The sequence below is a fragment of the Miscanthus floridulus genome, chromosome 12 (genome assembly GCF_019320115.1).
Source record: "Miscanthus floridulus cultivar M001 chromosome 12, ASM1932011v1, whole genome shotgun sequence".
Taxonomy (NCBI): domain Eukaryota; kingdom Viridiplantae; phylum Streptophyta; class Magnoliopsida; order Poales; family Poaceae; genus Miscanthus; species Miscanthus floridulus.
In genome coordinates this window covers 71,998,945-72,015,862 of record NC_089591.1, presented here as the reverse complement: position 1 = coordinate 72,015,862, position 16,918 = coordinate 71,998,945, and the positions used below count along the sequence as shown (strand labels likewise).

At 46.3% G+C, this 16,918-nt stretch overlaps 1 protein-coding gene across 1 annotated transcript; it reads right to left on the bottom strand.

The window, feature by feature from the left end:
* Window positions 1-7,719: 7,719 nt before the first annotated feature.
* LOC136497452 (gamma-aminobutyrate transaminase 1, mitochondrial) lies at window positions 7,720-13,543 on the bottom strand. The gene is made up of 19 exons (XM_066493252.1): window positions 13,313-13,543; window positions 11,928-12,058; window positions 11,734-11,818; window positions 11,503-11,575; window positions 11,233-11,330; window positions 11,004-11,096; window positions 10,435-10,508; window positions 10,206-10,244; window positions 10,005-10,093; window positions 9,828-9,904; window positions 9,665-9,739; window positions 9,381-9,428; window positions 9,202-9,285; window positions 9,024-9,111; window positions 8,842-8,920; window positions 8,666-8,756; window positions 8,511-8,589; window positions 8,228-8,343; window positions 7,720-8,147 (listed from the first exon to the last, which is right to left on the bottom strand). Exons 1-19 carry the CDS (start codon window positions 13,355-13,357, stop codon window positions 8,076-8,078), a joined length of 1,536 nt encoding a protein of 511 aa, XP_066349349.1. The 5' UTR covers window positions 13,358-13,543; the 3' UTR covers window positions 7,720-8,075.
* Window positions 13,544-16,918: the final 3,375 nt, after the last annotated feature.

Below are 16,918 nucleotides of genomic sequence, written 5' to 3'. Positions count from 1 at the left end.
AGGGGTAGGTTCCTTCCCCTACTTCGCTTTGTTGGAGCCTTCGAACAAGAACCGCCACATAAGGTTGCAGTCCTTGAGCAGATGCTTAACAGGAAAGGCGTGGTTTGGGCATGGCCCCTCGAGCATTTTTTCGAAGTGGTTTAGAGTACCCTCCACAGGCTTCCGACCACCCTTGCAGTCAGTAGCGGCCATGACCGAGTCCTCATGCCATTGCTTCTTATTCTTCCTTTTGACGAAACGATTGGAAGTGCCTTCACCGGCACCCTCGCCCCGCCTTACCTTGCCCTTAAGGCGATTGAAGATTGCTCTGACCGCCTCCTCTCCTGAGGCATGGCTAGTGGCGATGTTCAGGAGTTCCTTGGTTGTTCATGGGCCCTTGCGTCCTAGCTTATAAACCAAGGACTCATAGGTCGTCTCGGACAGGAAGGCTCCTATCACGTTAGTGTCGGCGATGTTAAGGAGCTCATTGTACTGCTAGGAGAAGTGTTAGATGTACCCACAAAGGGTCTCACTAGCCTTCTAACAGTAGTTCCTAAGGTCCCATGGGTTCCTAGGGCGCTTGTACATGCCCTAGAAGTTTTCCACAAAGATCTCCTTCAGATCCGCCCAACTCTGGATTGCGTTGGACGGTAGATGTTTCAACCACGCTCCTACCGAATCGGCCAAGAATAGTGGAAGGTTGCGGATAATGAAGTCATCATTATCAAGCCAAAGTCTGAGGTTTGTCTCCCTAGAGTATTTAGGGATATTGGTAGGTGGTTGATACATTGGCGGGAACGCAGCATTGAGGATATGCCGGCTGAAGGCCTGAGGCCCTGGCAGGCCAGGGCTTGGGCTCCGATCCTCATTGCTATTGTAGCGTCCACCGCGTTGAGGATGATAGCCATGGTGGGCTCCTTCCCTTGGGTCGCTGTAGGCGCGTCTGTGGGCGTCGATGGTGCTACATGTGTCGCGGTTGTGGCCGAGACATTGATGTACCAGGATCAACGCGCTGCCTGCCACCTTGTGGTGCTTGGTAGACTGATGCGTCCCTGGCGGGTCACACCGAGGGTGTACATTGGCTGGTGTCGAGCTCGGGTCACTGAGACAATGAGCTCAACGCCCGCTATGCTGCTGCATGCTCAAGTAGCGTGCGAATTTCGTGGTGGGCCCGATGATCATCGGGCGTTGCAGCCTCTGGAAGGCCATGGAGCAAAGCTATTGCAGCGGTGATGTTTTGGCTTGCCCAAGTGAAGTGGGGAAGGGTTTCATCATCGGCGATGATCCTTCGGTTCACGTCACGGGCCACGGCGCGTGCGCGCCCACCGTCTCCACGACGCTCGATCTCTTGATCAACCTTCGTGTACTCCCGAACAAGTTGTTGTCCGGCTTTGTCTATCTCCTGCTTTTAGGCTCTTAGCTACTCCACCCCTACATGAGGTGGGGCTGCTATCCCCCTTTGGTTCTATCGCCGAGGTTGCCCGCTGGGGTAGCCTCATCCGTGGAGACACTTTCGATGTGTCCCTCAGGGGTACCCGCCATGAAACATTCCCAGGAGGGGTGATGGCTCCCCCTGCTAGAATCAGAGCCAGAGTCTAACCCTGGCCCCTCCACGAGGAGACCATGGAGGGATTCCATGATGCTTTCGATCATCCTGACGAACTCATTGTTCGCGGGGGACGGGATCATGGGTTGTGCCACAAGGTGGCTAACGGTCGCCGTGGCGTTGTAGAGACCAAATGGAAGCACCGTCAGGGTGCTCCATGTGGAGTGTTCCGGAGAGAGGGTAAGGTGGCGCGAGTCCTCCCTGGATGGTCGAGGTCCAAAGGAGACACTAGGCTAGCGCTCACGCCTCCCATAGTTGAAACCGATGGAGGGGAGAGATTGGATGGCGGCGTGGGCCAACGCCAACTCTCCTCCCATCGTGACAATGAAGTCTAGGTCACCGAAACGCATGTGTGTGCCCGGGACCTAGCTGATTGCGTGGCTAGCCATCTGAGGCTTGATTTGGAACGCACAAAGACCCCTACCTGGCGCGCCAACTATCGATGTTTGAACAAACACCGGCTAGTAAATTTATAATTGTTGCGCGTTAGGTTCAGATGGTGTACTAAAGAACACAAGGTTTATACTAGTTTAGGCAGAATGTCCCTACGTCTAGTTTGCTGTCGCTTGTGTTATTAGTACTAAAAAATGTTCGTAGTAGGGGTACAAACGGTTGAGAGAGGGATAGGTCCCAAGTCTCTGATGGAATGGTCGAAAGGATGCTAAGAGCTCGGTTGCTCCTTGACTGTTTGTTGTGTGTTAAAACGATTGGTCTCCTTAGTGGGGGTGCCCTGCCTCCCTTTTATAGACCAAGGGGGAGCAGGGGTTACAGATGGGAGAAAGAGGAAAAAACCAAAGGTAGAGAAAGTCCTTTGAGGGTGTCGGGTCTTCCTTTTCCCTTGAACCTGCCCTGCTGACATGGCAGACCACGCCAGGGATAGCATGTTTCATCGATCCTGATAGGGCCAGGCTCTGACTTCATTTCAGCAAGTGGTCATGTCCCATCCTCCCTCGGTGAACAGTGTGGTGTGTTAGGGCATCGAGCCATGACTCTACGGGGAATAGATGGGGAAATGACTATACACTCGTTACTGTAGATGATGTGAGTTCTTCCTTGGATTGTAGTGGTTGCCGTATGCCTGTGTTAGTATCCACGCCCAAGGGTTGATGGCGGCGCCTATAATACTATGGGACAAAAGTCAGTGCCTACAACACTATTAGGGCACTATTAGGTCAGAAAGGGCTTAAAGCGCTCGTCCCATCGTATCCTGACGGTACATTCCTATAGGCATGCAGGGCATGGTCCTCGGTACTATGGTTGAATCAAATATCCTATCGTACCATATGCTTATCATCATGAAGGAGTAGGGGGCAATCGTTGGGCGAGGCAGAGCCCGCCCTCAACCATCGAGCATGGTGGAGCCAGCCCTTAGTCATTGGGCGAGGCAAAGCCCACCCTCGGACATCGGGCGGGGTAGAACTAGCCCTTAGACATCGAGTGAGGCAGAGCTAGCCCTCAGTCGTTGGGTGAGGCAGAGCCTGCCCTCAGCCGTCGGGTGAGGCGGAGCCCACCCTCAGATGTCAGGCGAAGCGGAACTAGCCCTCAGACGTTGGGCGAGGTGGAGCAAGCCCTCAGTCGTTGGGGCGAGGCAGAGCTCACCCTTGGACGTCAGGCGGGGCAGAGCCTGTCCTCAGACGTTGGGTGAGGTGGAGCCCGCCCTCAGACATTGGGCGAGGCGGAGCCAGCCCTTAGCCATCAAGCGAGACAGAGTCTAGCCTTCGGGGGTTGGGCGAGGTGGAACCAATCTTTCGTTGTTCGGGCAAGAAGCATAGTAGTGTTCTTGTCTGACCGGAAGCATCAACGTTCGATGGTTATTAGTTCCACCTCATTGGGTACCCTAGTATTAGGTTCCGACACTACATCACTATGTCTAATGCATATGCATGTAAATCAATACCTAGTGGCACTAGATAACTATGTTTGCTTTTAGTATGACTATCTATCCTAAACCTGACTACGCACTCTGTTGTGTCTTGGCCGACGAAATAAAAAACCCTAGCATATATCTCTACCTTCGGGCTTGTTTTCACCTCTTCATCTTCTCTCCAAGTGTGAGCTTGTTTCATTTGGATTGATCGCCCTTCATCCATCCCCAAGCCTAGCTCATTACCTTGGTGTGGACTTCACCTAGCTTAATCAACACTTAGGCAAAAGGTTAATCCACTAGTTGTTACTCAATTACCAAAATAAAACATAGGGCTTTCAGACTTCACCATAACCTTTGGCATCTACATCAACATCGTCTTCGCTAATACCTTTGGCACAAGGGGATTCGCTAACATCATCGATGACTACAATGACTCGTCTCCGCTAACACTTCGGTAGGAGGGGCTTTGCCAACATCTTCGGTGACTACAATGACTCGTCTCCACCAACACTGTGGCAAGAGGGGCTTCACCATCATATTCAATCACTAGAACAGCTCGAAAGCCCCATTGACACCTTCGACATCAATGCCTATGATGACTTGTCTTCATGTCGAGCTCTAGGGGCTACGTCAACATTCCTTCGGCACCAAGGTCTACTTCACCTTCATCAACCACTTTAGCTTGAGGGGTACACCAACAACTTTAGTTACGATAGCTAGGGGAGGATACTAGAGGACTGACCACTCCAAAGGATGAAGTCTTTTGCCTAGCGCACGTGAGAGAAGATTTGGAGGCTTCACGGCAACCTTCGGCTACGACTACTTCAACTATGATGACAACACTTGTTCCTAAAAATAGGATGTGTCTTCAAGCAAAGAGCTGCAGGCTGAGAAGGTCTGAGAGACAAGGATCTATGTGACGAGATGGTCCTAGAGATGAAGATATGTGTGTCAAGCAAAGCCTGTAGGCCTAGTCATGAAAAGCGTCTGGGGGAGCAAAAGCCCAAAGATGAAGATATAAGGAAAATCAACATCAAGGCACTTGGGGTTAGAAGCTTTGTGAGTTAGCACATGTATAGACTAGAGTCATCGGTGTTCTCCTTTCTTCATGCACCCTTTTTCCCTTAGGGTTTTTGGGGTGGAGTTTTTAGTGAGGCACGCACATATAGGTTGCGAAGGGCGATGCTCACGATAAGGGTTCGAGTTGTATTTGTGCCTCTTCTGGTATGAGCATCTACTAGGTCAAGTAGTACCGCCCATAACGTAGTAGTTGAGGAGCTACTATTAGGGGAGCTCATGAAGCATATGGGCTAGGCCACCCCTATATAAGTGCGCAAGGGCATGAGAGCAAGGGGCTCTCACAACCACTCTCATTTGCTTCCTCCTAAATTCTGGCTCTCACCTTTCCTCACCCGCTCTCATTATGTTGTGATGTTATAAATCGGCTAGTCTATAAATCTAGCTATATCTATTAATAGCTTTCCATTTTCGTCTGTAATTCCCCCTTTCAGAACAATAGTGTCCAGGCTAATTTGTGACAATGTGGACTCATGCATATATTTCTATGTTGTTATGTGGTATACGGCAATACATAGTGTAATATCGATGCATATCAGTTACAACATAAGAAATAAAGAATAAAGTCTATTCTTTGAGAGGATGGATCAGCTGAAAGCCATTATACTTACCCAAAATGTGTTATACTTAGATCGGGTTGTATTGCATTATAACCACTTGCAATTCTCACATTATATAACATCTCTGAAAAATCAGATTGAAAGCGAGATAATTCCATAAATTTAACATGGGTCACAATCTCATCACTAAGCTCAGCGGCATGCAAGAGATGGTTGAGTGATCCTACAATTATCCTTATGTCATATAATTTAAAATCAGGTGCTTTAGATTCAGCTACAAATTGTTTAGTCTGCTCTAACCTCAACAACATTTGGGGTCATCTTTAACGAAACCAAGGGTAAACAAAACCTGGTGCGTCTCACGTGAATTGGCAAAATACATCTATAGAGAGTATTATCTTTGACTTCAGCAAAGAAAAAAGATGGATAATGAGTTGTAGAAGCAGGTCTAGAGGACAAATACCCTATCTACTTTTAGTGAAAAAAATCCTCAACATTAAAGAGTGCAAAGACTAATGGTGTTTTTAGGAGAACCTTCTTCTCCCTCAAAATGTTCAAAATGTGTAGATTCCATCATTTTGTTGCAAATAGAAGATATTAATCATGAAAAGGAAGAAACTCATGAAGAGGTTTCTCGTTGTACTTGACATAACCACATCCAACATAGCCACATCCAACAGGATCAAATTCCAAAGGCATGACTTGTAAAATCAGTATTGCATTGGGCAACTATTTGTGCCAGAAATACATATCTCCAGCCGAGAAATTTTTCTTAAGAGTATGATCATGGTTCATGTTCAGCAAAAATGTTGCGTGCACAAAGGACAAATTTCAGAAGCCTATACATAGTGAATAACATTTGACTAATTCGAAACAAACCTAAACTTCTTTTGTATTGAAGGGTTGTAGGCATTTAACCTTATTCCCATCCAAGGAACCAACCTATAAATGATGCAAGATCGGTATTTTAGTGAAGTTCTAACACATTAGACATGATCTCTTGGATATGAGAACAATGGACAAGAACATGTAAGTCGTGGTTAGAATATCGATGATCAATAAGTTAGAGTTGGTATTTGACAAGAAGTACCTGATGATCAAGATGTGCTTCTGAGATGTGCGCAATATCGTCTCTTCCAAAGTCATGTTGGAGGCCAGTTGTGTCAGGACGATCTCCACCTTTTCTTCCTTGAACCAACCTATAATTCTACGAAGAATGAAAATAACAAGTAAACCACATGAATATTTTCTTCACTGTCGACTAATACATCCAACATTGCAAAAAACATAGAATGGACAGCGAAAAAACAGTACACTAGTAGGATTCAAAGTGCCAGAAAACCCAGCAGCGAACGAACTCTAATAAATTATGGAGGTTTTGACTTCTTTCCATTTTCTGGAGTATTTTCCTAAACAGAAAAATAGTAAACATCCACCTACCATGCTTCACAAGTTACAAGCTAAATTAAGTTCTGAGAGACAACAAATCCGTAATTGGTCATATTTGCTATACCCTAATAGAAACTGACGAAACCAACTTGCCCACATGTACACCAAGCATCGGCATGCACGCTTATAATTATTCTAAGTTCCTGCCTTACGAATAATTTACCAACATAAAGATCCAGGCTCATGCGACCCTTCAATTGTTGCTCTAGGAGTTCTTGTTACACTATTCTATTTTTCCTCGAAACAAGCCGAAACATATCCAGAGCTAGGTACCTTGGAGCTTCTCTTTCAAGCCAGTTATGGTGCCAGAACCGAGTCTTTGTGCCATCACCTAAAGTTATTTTGATTGAGGAGTTGAAGAGGAGACGATCAACATCACTTCATGGAAGCTCTGAGCCAATCCATGGCTTGGATTTCTCCACCCATTCTTGCCAGAGCCAGCACAACCGGAGAGCTCTTCTAAATCTATCAAGGTCAGGCACACCTAAGCCACCAAGGTCTTTGGATCTGGTAACTATTGGCCAGTTAACCAGGTAGGCCCCGTTCGGCTTACTGAAACTTGGCTGAATTGGCTGAAAACATTGTTCTGTCTGAATTGTTGTGAGAGAAAAATATTGTTCCAGCTGAAAAAACAAGCTAAATAGTACGGATTATAAGGTAAGCCGAACAGAGCCATAGTGTCCACCATTGGCATTCTCCTCCCCCTTCCACAAGAACGATCTTCTGATTTTGTCAATCTTCCTCCTAGCCCATGCCGCCAAGGAAAACACTGTGAGGTGGTAGGTTGGCATGGAGGAGAGACATGAAGTTACTAGAGTGAGGCGTCCCACTTTATTTAACCATCTTCCTTTTCATTTGGGTAACCTTTGTCCAATATGCTCAATGAAAAGTTGTACATGGACCTTTTGGAGCAATCTGGTGTGGAGTTGCAGCCCTAGATGGAATGGCAGCGCTGGGGCAGGAGGCCAGGATCTCCTCTTGCTCCTCAGGGATCGGAGTGGGGAAGCCGACGAGGGTTTCGTCTGATGTGTTGCTCTCAGTGTTGCTCTCAGGGTTAACCTATAACAGCGTCTCCAGCAGAACTAGAACCCTAAGGCAACAAGGGCCTCGTTTTGGCAACTCGTGGGTTGGAGACCTCAACAGTGTGAACAATTTATGAACGTATATGTTTGCAGAGAGGATTGAAACCGCAATTCCTTCACTTTATTTGGGACCATTTATTATTGTTTTGCCTTACAAAGTTATGTATCTGAATACTCTACCAGTAAGGATATACATGAAACCCATTATCTTCAGGAACTACAGGGCAGCATGAGATATTTGTTCTCGCCAATAAGCGGGAAAAAAACATCTACATACTGTTTAAAAGTTCAGTCACCATTGCTTAGTGATAGAGCAGCTGCGACCTTGCACTTCAAGAACAGTGACGAGCGTTCCGGTGCGTTATTGCCATCTCGCAGCCACGAACTTTTTATTCACATGTACATCAGCTGCGACCGTCGCCGCCCAGCGTTATCGTCGTCGTCCTCGCCCTTTGCTAGTTCTTGGATTTCAGGGCTGCCACCCTCTCCTCCGTGGCCTTGAGGGCTTCCCCATAGATGCTTACCAGCTGAAAAGGCAAAACCATGTTACTGGGTTACCACCAAGGCTTGAGGACAATGGACATACTGTGAATTACTGATGGCACACCTCATCTACTTCGTCGGGCGTCATGATCAGCGTCGGCGACATCATGATGGCGTCGCCAGCAACCCTGACCAGCATGCCGCGCTTCTGGCACTCCTCTCCAAAGATCGCACCAACGCCTAAAAAAGTATCATCCCACGTCATACAGACCTTTAGTTTTCGGCAGATTCAGGTTGCGCTTTGGATCCAAGACAGTGGCATCTCTAGGCATCTTGGAACAGGATTAGTAAGCCTAACTCTCTGTTACATGCCATGCCATTGTGTACTATCTGCAACATCGACTTACCCCATTCGGCAGGGAATAGATCGGTCGGTGATTTGTTGTTGGTGAATTCGGTTCCCATAATCATCCCTAAGCCACGTATCTGAAGTTCAGGAGCACTGTAGTTATGTATTTGAACCGAGTGGTGGGTTTCGTGATTCAGAAATTCAGATGCGTACCTCCCCGATAATTGGACTGTCCGCCAACGCCCTAATTCCATCCTGGAACTCTGGAGCAATTTTCTTGACATGACCAGGAATATCCCTTTCGCTGATGCCATTTTTTCCAAATCATTCAGCAGGAACAACAGATAAATAACTCAAATATGTGTTACAAAAAGTGCAGCATATATTACCGATAAAGTTTCAGAGCTTCTATGGCCACAGCACAGGCAACTGGATGACCGGAGTATGTAAATCCATGAGCAAATGAACCTGTAAGACATGACATGTCAGCACATGCGGTGTTTCGGGAAAACTCACCACGTGCCAATGTAGAAACACTATAGTTGATCTCACAGAAATTGCAGTAACCTACCAAGCTTATTGCTCTGGGAATGAATCACATCCGATATCTCTGGGCTAACAAGAGTTGCCCCGATGGGTACATATGCATTTGAAAGAGCCTGTTACAGTAAAATTGGCATTAATCTCTATACATTAGAATGTCATATATATAAGCACTGTTCACATGTCTAGTGAGACTCAAAATTCACCTTGGCCAATGAAACTAGATCTGGCTTGATGTTATAATAATCACATCCAAACATAGTCCCCAACCTTCCAAATGCAGTGATAACCTAGAATGCATTATCAGTCAACAATATCTGCGCAAAAGTTATATTTTTTTCCTTCATATTTGACATTGTTTGATTTCATAGAAAGTGTTCAATACCTCATCTGCTATGAAAAGAATGTCATACTTCTTGACCACTGCTTGAATCTGTTGACAGAAAACAAAATGACACAGAATAAACATTAGGAACAAGAATTCAAGTCCTTGATGTAGGCCTTTGTTTAATACACCAACAATAGCAATTCACAAACAACACCACTACAATGAGATGAAGAAAATAGAAGAGGCAAAGAGGGATGGGTGAATTAAGCAAATATACTTTCAGAGAAGTTCAGTTTGTTCATAGAAGAGCTATCAAAGTATTGGAACTCGTAGTATATAACCTTTTCAAAATAGGTCTTTGGAGGAGGGATGACACCACCAGCACCCATCACAGGTTCAGCAATGAAAGCAGCGATCTAATAAATCAAAGATACCACATAATTAGGGAGACATTAAGCTTTGAACCTATTGACAGCATACAAGCTTTGTTGATAAGAACTCTACTGTTTCTGGTCCTTCTTTGAGAATAAGATTCTCTAAATTGGTGGCAAGTCTAGTCGCAAATTCTTCTTCTGTCTCACCTGTTCCGCACCAAATAGTTTATTAGCAAAATATGCACCTCAATTATACAGCAATTTTTCTTTTTCGGAATTCATCTAGCAAAATTTTAAATCATATTACCAGGAAGATGATATCGCCAGTAGTGAGGGCAGTCAGTGTGCAGAACAAAAGGTGCTGGTAGATCAAACTTCTGGTGCAGGGCAGGAAGACTAAAGATAGAGTTGCAATCAGAAAACTATTGAAGATTATTTATGAGTGTCGTTGGACATGCTTTAAAGATGTATGCTGGCAAACCAGCATTTTTACTATGACAGTACTCACCCAGTTAGGCTCGCTGATATCAATGTAGATCCATGGTATCTGCAACACGTGTAACAAGCAGTAAGAAAGGAATCTCAAAAGCTTCCAGATTTTCATAGAATGGAACTTGACATCAGAGGACATTGCAATTTTTTATCTGGAACCAACGTTTATGACAATTGTTAACTGAAGAAGCACAAGAAGACCTTTCTTGTTTCAAGAAAAAAAAATTGATTACAGTAAAGCTTACGCTTTTGATCGTGCAATAAATTTCTTCTTGTTTGGCCTCCCCAATGCATTGTTATAATACCATACTAGTTTGACCTGTAAAATATAAGCATCAGAGCATCAGTAATGGACCTGTCAGAAACAAAACCATGTTTATATCAAAGAGAAGGAAAAACACATTAAAATGCTAGAATAGAAATCTCAAGGTCTGCCAACTAGCTAGGTATATTTCAAAGAGAAATTGGGCCACAATCGACACGTGAATACCATGATCAATGAACCAACAACCATTTTAATGAGAGAGCACGTACATATTTCTTTAGCGATGTGCAAACACCATGTAAAATTCACTTTTAGTTTTGTGTTTAAGTTCTTTAAAGATGAGCGGTTGATGCAAAAATCACTACTTAAGTACTTTCAGTTATCTGCAGTAAAAGCAAAGAACAGTGACAGCAACACCATTGACGGTATTTCTTCTTAATATAATGTTACGCAGCTCTCCTACGTGTTCGACAAAAAAAAACACCATTGATGGTACTAGGGGTCTGAACTGTAAACTGCAGAAAATGGAGGTGCTATTAATAGTCACACCTGAGAGTCATTTGCTTCTGAACCACTGTTTGTGAAGAAAACTTTTCCCATTTCCCTTGCAGTGAACATGCTAAGGATCTCCTGTGCAAGATCCTGAAAGCAGCAGTACAATTCCAATAATCAATTTTGGAAATTTGGCAAGTGATTTTTTAGAAAAGAAACTAGGACAGAGACAGCAATTTCAAAATTGAATAAACTAATAATTGACGAGTGATTCAAGAAAATGTACCAATGAAGGTTTGGTTGTGCGGTTCCAAAAGGAATGGTAGAAGGGTAATTTGTTTAATTGCTCAGTTGCTGCTTTGACTAATCGAGGCTCGCTACCACCTGAAGACATAATGCACGTAGATTATGCAGAAGTTTTTTTTTCGAAAGGCGGCAAGAGATTTGCCGTATTTTTATTAGACAAGGGGATTATGCAGAAGTAACAGATGCAAAAACATTGGTAAAGCCACAGAAATAAATGGTGGTACATTATCACAAAGTCAAGTGCACATACCTAAAGCTGTGCACCATAATCCTGCAAGAGAATCCAGGTACTTGTTCCCATTAACGTCGTAAACATAGGAACCCTGCATATACAAATAGTAAGCTAGATTGCAAAATAGTACATTCTGTAAATGTAAGATAGGTATATAAAACAGTCGGCGTTCTAAATCAACTTCTCCGCAATTGAACACTATATTTCAAGAGATGTAACAAAAATAATGCTAAAGCTCAGAGTTGCGACCTCAGATCTCTCAATAATTAGAGGATGCAAATCATTGCTCTGCCAGCCAGCTGTAAAAGGTGCCAGCATGCCATGGCCCTTAAACCTGGAAGAATCACTTTGCGGATCAGCAATACGCAGTAGTTTACATGGTGTAACAGAAGTACAGAACACAACTGTGTGACAATTCCAGATAAGAGAAAAGAACTTCATACCCATTTTCTTCAGTTGAGGCAGACTGGGCAGATGGAGCTGAACTAAAATGTCTGACTGAGGCATCCAACAAACTATCCGCATGCCCTTGCAAACTTGCAGTGCCAGTTACATGCTTCAATAAGCTGCTTGCCTGTGGGGCAGGAAAAAGGATCGCATATGAGCTGCGACAATGGCCAAACTTTGGCAAGTGATGTCTGTTGTCTGAACCACACAAATAGGTGGAATATTGATGTCATAGTACCTTTTTTTTAGATAACGGAAAATATCATGTCATAGTACCTAAGGCAGTATGTAATGTGCAGCACTGAATAAAGCATGGCACTTTGTGCATGAAAGTCAACTAAAGGAATGGCATATCCCGAATAAGGAACCCAGCTTTGCATCACATGGTGTTGGCCCACAGGATCACCGGTTCATGTGAGTCGACCACTCACCAGTCTTGCCGACCACGACAAACGTTGTCCGACTACACACTATGGCTAGAGGTAGAAGAAGGGAGGGAGAACAGAGCATACACACACAGCACAAGCACCAGCGTTGGCCAGAAGCTCTGTAGAGGAGATGGTAAAACTGAACTCTCTCTTTACTGAGTTGCAGTGGCAAACTATATATATACAACTCTATCAATCTAGTCCTGGTACAGCTGCCACGCTGCTACAGTGACTAGATGAGACAGCAGGGCTATGGCTACAGTGCGACAGGTGAGCCGTTCGATGTCTACCCCTACAGCGGCTAAGCAGGAAGCTTTTTCGACGCCGCCTTCTCCTACCGTATGTTCACATGAAGCAGCAGATTATCTAAAACATGTATTACGACACTAGGATTCTATTATCTAACACATGTACTACGACACTAGGATCCGAAAAGATCGTTTCAGAATCCATGTACAGTATAGTCACACGTAATCGTAAGCATATGACAAAAGGGGGGGGGGGGGGGGAGGGAGGGATTTAAGGTGGGAGCATACTTACTCTACTGATTTTCCACGAAAAAATTGTCAAAACGCTGGGTTTTTTTTTTGTCAGTCCGCGATTTTAAAATCAGGGATTCCTAAAGTATAATCTGATACCTCGAAGCAGCTGGTAATTAGAACTAGAAGCCGTACAATTTATCGTACTCTTTTCCAAGAAAACGTGAGAAGGGGCGCGACCAGAAGACTACTACTTTGCAACCAAAAAAGCATATTATCCATCCAATAGCAGCCACACGAAGTCCTCACTTTCCCTGAAGCGGCGAACGCCGATGATTCCTATCCAAAACAAGGTTTTCTTCCACTCAGGCGATGAGAGCCTGTGAAATTCTGCCCACTGTACCCGAGAAAGAAGCCATCTTTTGCATGCATCTACTAGGAGAGTAGGACACAAGGTACATGGATAGTCTTCACCTGGGCGGGGGCATTGGATCGGAGCAGGCGTCGCGCGATCATCATCGCTCCCCGAGACGGAGGCGGGGACGGACGCCGGCGCCCTAACGAGTTGTTGGAGGCAGGCAGAGGCAGAAGAGGAAGAGCGCGAGAAGCGAGGGCCCGAGGGGCACGGAGAGACTTGCAGGCAGGCCGAGGAGGAAGGCGAAGTTCGCGGAGGAAGACGTGCCCAATTTTGTCCAGGGAATCTCTCCCCGTGCTCCGCTCTGATAACGACGAATCGGACGAGGCAGAGGCACGCACGCGTAGGGTGATTGATGTGATTTCTTTTATCTTTTATTCAAGTTTTTCCAGCGACATCTCTCGGGTCGGGTGTCAGTCGGGCCACGTGTGAGCAAAGTATTCCTTATTTTTTTATCGGATTTAGCGAGGGGGTTAGCGATGAGAGAATCGTTTCGATTCCAAGATCGATCGATACTTGTTTTGTTAGTCCAGCCATCGCCATCGTTTTCTCCAAAATAGCACAAGCCCATACGGATACGGCAGAGGAATGGGCGGGGGAGAGGCAACAAGATAGAGCTCGCTTGCCACGACGAACTGGTTGCAGCTTCGCAGCCGCAGGTGCTGCGAGTGCCGTTGTCCTGCGGCTGCGTCTAAGGCCGAGGAGGCGTGAAAGAGAAAGAGATGGTGGCGCGCCACGGGGTAAAGCCAAAGGTGATGCCCGGTCGATTGGCTCCTTGTGAGATAATCAGATGGAGCCAATTTTCTACCAGAGCTATTTATTCGCTGATTGATTTCTAGACTGATAAGCTTAGTTAATATTTATTTATCATAAAAAAAAATATTATTGACTAACTAATAAGCTACGACTAAAACCAACGAACCAACGTGCTCTCGTCTACCACTCCTACTACTGATGAACTCCCAACCACAGCTGTCAGCTACAGCTGGTCATCTGCGTCTCGGCTTCATTTGCGTCATCGGAACTGTTTCGTCACGTGGCTGAGTCACGGGGTGACCTGGTGACTAGATTGCGATGCGGACAAAGCACGGGCCCGGCTCTTGTTTTTCAATCATTTTTTCTTCTCGTCATCAGATCATAAATCGAACAGCAGTTCGACTCCAGTACAGGAAACAAGGGGAAGGTGCTGTTAATTAAAACATTTGGAGCAAATTGAAACAAAATTAGTTCCCTCAACTAATTTTACTCATTTGAGAGAAGATTTCCTAAAAAAACGGTGCTCTTCTCTGTCAAATTCCCGAAAGACGCTACCTTATGATCTCTCTCTCTCCCCCTAGAGTTCTCGTTTGGTCCATGGACTCCGAAAGTGATTACCTGGACATGAATTCAGATCCACGTTCACGATCTCATACAAGAAAGTGAGAAAAGTTGTCCCACGACACATGGACTTCGTATGAAAATATGAGAATGTTCATCACCTGCTGCTCTAGAATGTTTTTTCGGACATATGTGCACTTGTGCAGTAGCACGACCAAAGGGTGGACTTCAGAAAGGAACACTGAACTTGCTAGTCTCTACTGAACTACTGAAAAAGGGTACTGAACTGATGAGTTAATTAATCTGATGAGAAAAGGAGCACTGAACTGAATTCCTAGATGGTTCTTATCTTTGCTTTGTATAGTACTAGATAAGTTGACAGTGTACTCATGCCCTACGCTTGTCCTTCAATTATGTTTGATCACACCAGTAGTTTTGTTGTAGCTTGTGTATTGACTGGCTGCATGTGTGAACTTGTATGAACATTTAGATTAATTTATAACAACGCTATTAAATACTATTATATTAATGGTTGGAACAAATTTTTATTTGTGTTCATCTTATTATGCATAATCTCAAAGAAGCAACAAGATGTATGTCGCGGAAATCTTATCCATGCTTGATCATTGACGTGCATTTAACATTTTTCAGGCAATGCAACCAAATAAATAACCCAGTTCCCTAAAAAAACAAATAACCCAATAATTTAATTTAACCTTGCGAGCTTGATGTGGCAGACACTTGCAGCCAATAGCTGTCTACAGAGGATCACTGAGTTGGCTACTGCTGGAAATAGCAGCAACAGGAATTGAAATCAGAGCAGCAGCTTGAACAAAACATTGTAGTCCGATTATTGATAAACTGTTTTCCCCACGATTATTTGGATTTCCGTGAAAGGTAATTATGTGAAGAAATAAAAGCGACCAGGATTTGAACAGAAGGAAAGTTGCAGCTCTGCTAATCGATAATGCTCACGCTCGGGCGTCCGTCCATCCGGACCCGAAAAAAATCAAATCTCCACAGTCTGCGCTCGTCCGTCATGCGGCCGTCTGCCCGCCCCACTTCGCCGTGCCGTCGCCGCCATCCCCCGCGGCGTCTCCATCTCGCGCCATGGCCCACTCTGGCGCGTCATCGCCGCCATCCCCTGCGGCACACCCCATCCCCCGCGGCGCCTCCGTCCCACGTCATGCCATGCCCGTCCTCCGTCGCGCCCAGGCCAGGCAGCCAGGAGAGAAGCCGTTGTTGGCCGGGCCCAGACCAGGCGCAGGCGCAGCTGGCCGCTGCCAGGTGTCAAGGGCGTCAAGCCCAAGAACGGGCGGACCTCGGCTACGTAGTTCGTAGCCTTGATCCGTGGTAGCCGGCGGGGTTGTGCCCCCACGCCGATGAACGTCGCCGGGTTATGCCCCCTGGCGGCTGGTGGGAAGAAGGAGGGATTAGATAGGTATAATCTTTTCTTAGTCCTCTGAATGTGCGGTTACAGGAGATAAATGGCCTCAGGCCCAACCAACCGGAGCAACAAGCTCCTCTAATTTAGGAACTAATAATAGAAAGATAACAAATAATGGAAGGCTATTAATCAGCTAACAATTCCTTCCTTCTCAGCCACTATCGTGACTTGTGGCCAGGGCTGGGCCCTGCTCCGCCTGAGCCTGCTGCTCGGCGCGTTCCCGGGCGCGGCGCACGTCCCTGGCTCGGCGACGCCTGGTGTACTTGCGCCCGAACATGACATCTCCCTCCCCGCCGAGAATCAGCTCGTCCTCGAGCTGGAACGCCGGGTACTTGGCGCGGAACTCCGCCGTGTTTTCCCACGTCGCCGAGGCAGCTGAAGCACCCTGCCACTGGACGAGGACCTGGGGCACACCACTGACGATGCGATAGCGCACCGCACGCGCAGGTTCGGGGTCAATGGCGCCATGTCGGAGAGGAGGCAGAGGCGGTGCTGCAGCTGGAGGCTCTCCTTGGAACTTCTTTAACAGCCCCACGTGAAAGACGTTGTGAATGCGGGCGCCGGCTGGTAGGGCAAGCCGCACAGCGACGTCGTTGATGAGCTCGACGACCTGGTACGGACCGCAGAAACGGGCCTTGAGCTTGCCGCCGGTGGCCTGGGGCAATGAGGAGGCCGAGCGCTGGCGAAGACGAAGCAGCGCCCAGTCACCAACTTGGTAGCTGACATGACGATGATGGCGGTCGTAGAACAGCTTCTGAGTGGCTTGAGCTTGCTCCAGGCGGGCACGGACATCAGCCAAGAACTCCTCGCGTTCCGCCATGGTCTTGGCAACTGCCGGCACCCTGGTGTCGCCGGGCTCATACGATCGGATGGACGGCGGATCGCGCCCGTAGACGACGCG

Coding starts and splice junctions, on each gene's coding strand:
- LOC136497452 (XM_066493252.1), bottom strand. CDS start 13,357: ATGATGATCGCGCGACGCCTGCTCCGATCCAATGCCCCCGCCCAG. Junction 10,094..10,205: donor ATATCAGCGAGCCTAACTGG/GTGAGTACTGTC, acceptor CTCTATCTTTAG/TCTTCCTGCCCTGCACCAGA. Junction 8,590..8,665: donor ACAGTCCAATTATCGGGGAG/GTACGCATCTGA, acceptor CCTGAACTTCAG/ATACGTGGCTTAGGGATGAT.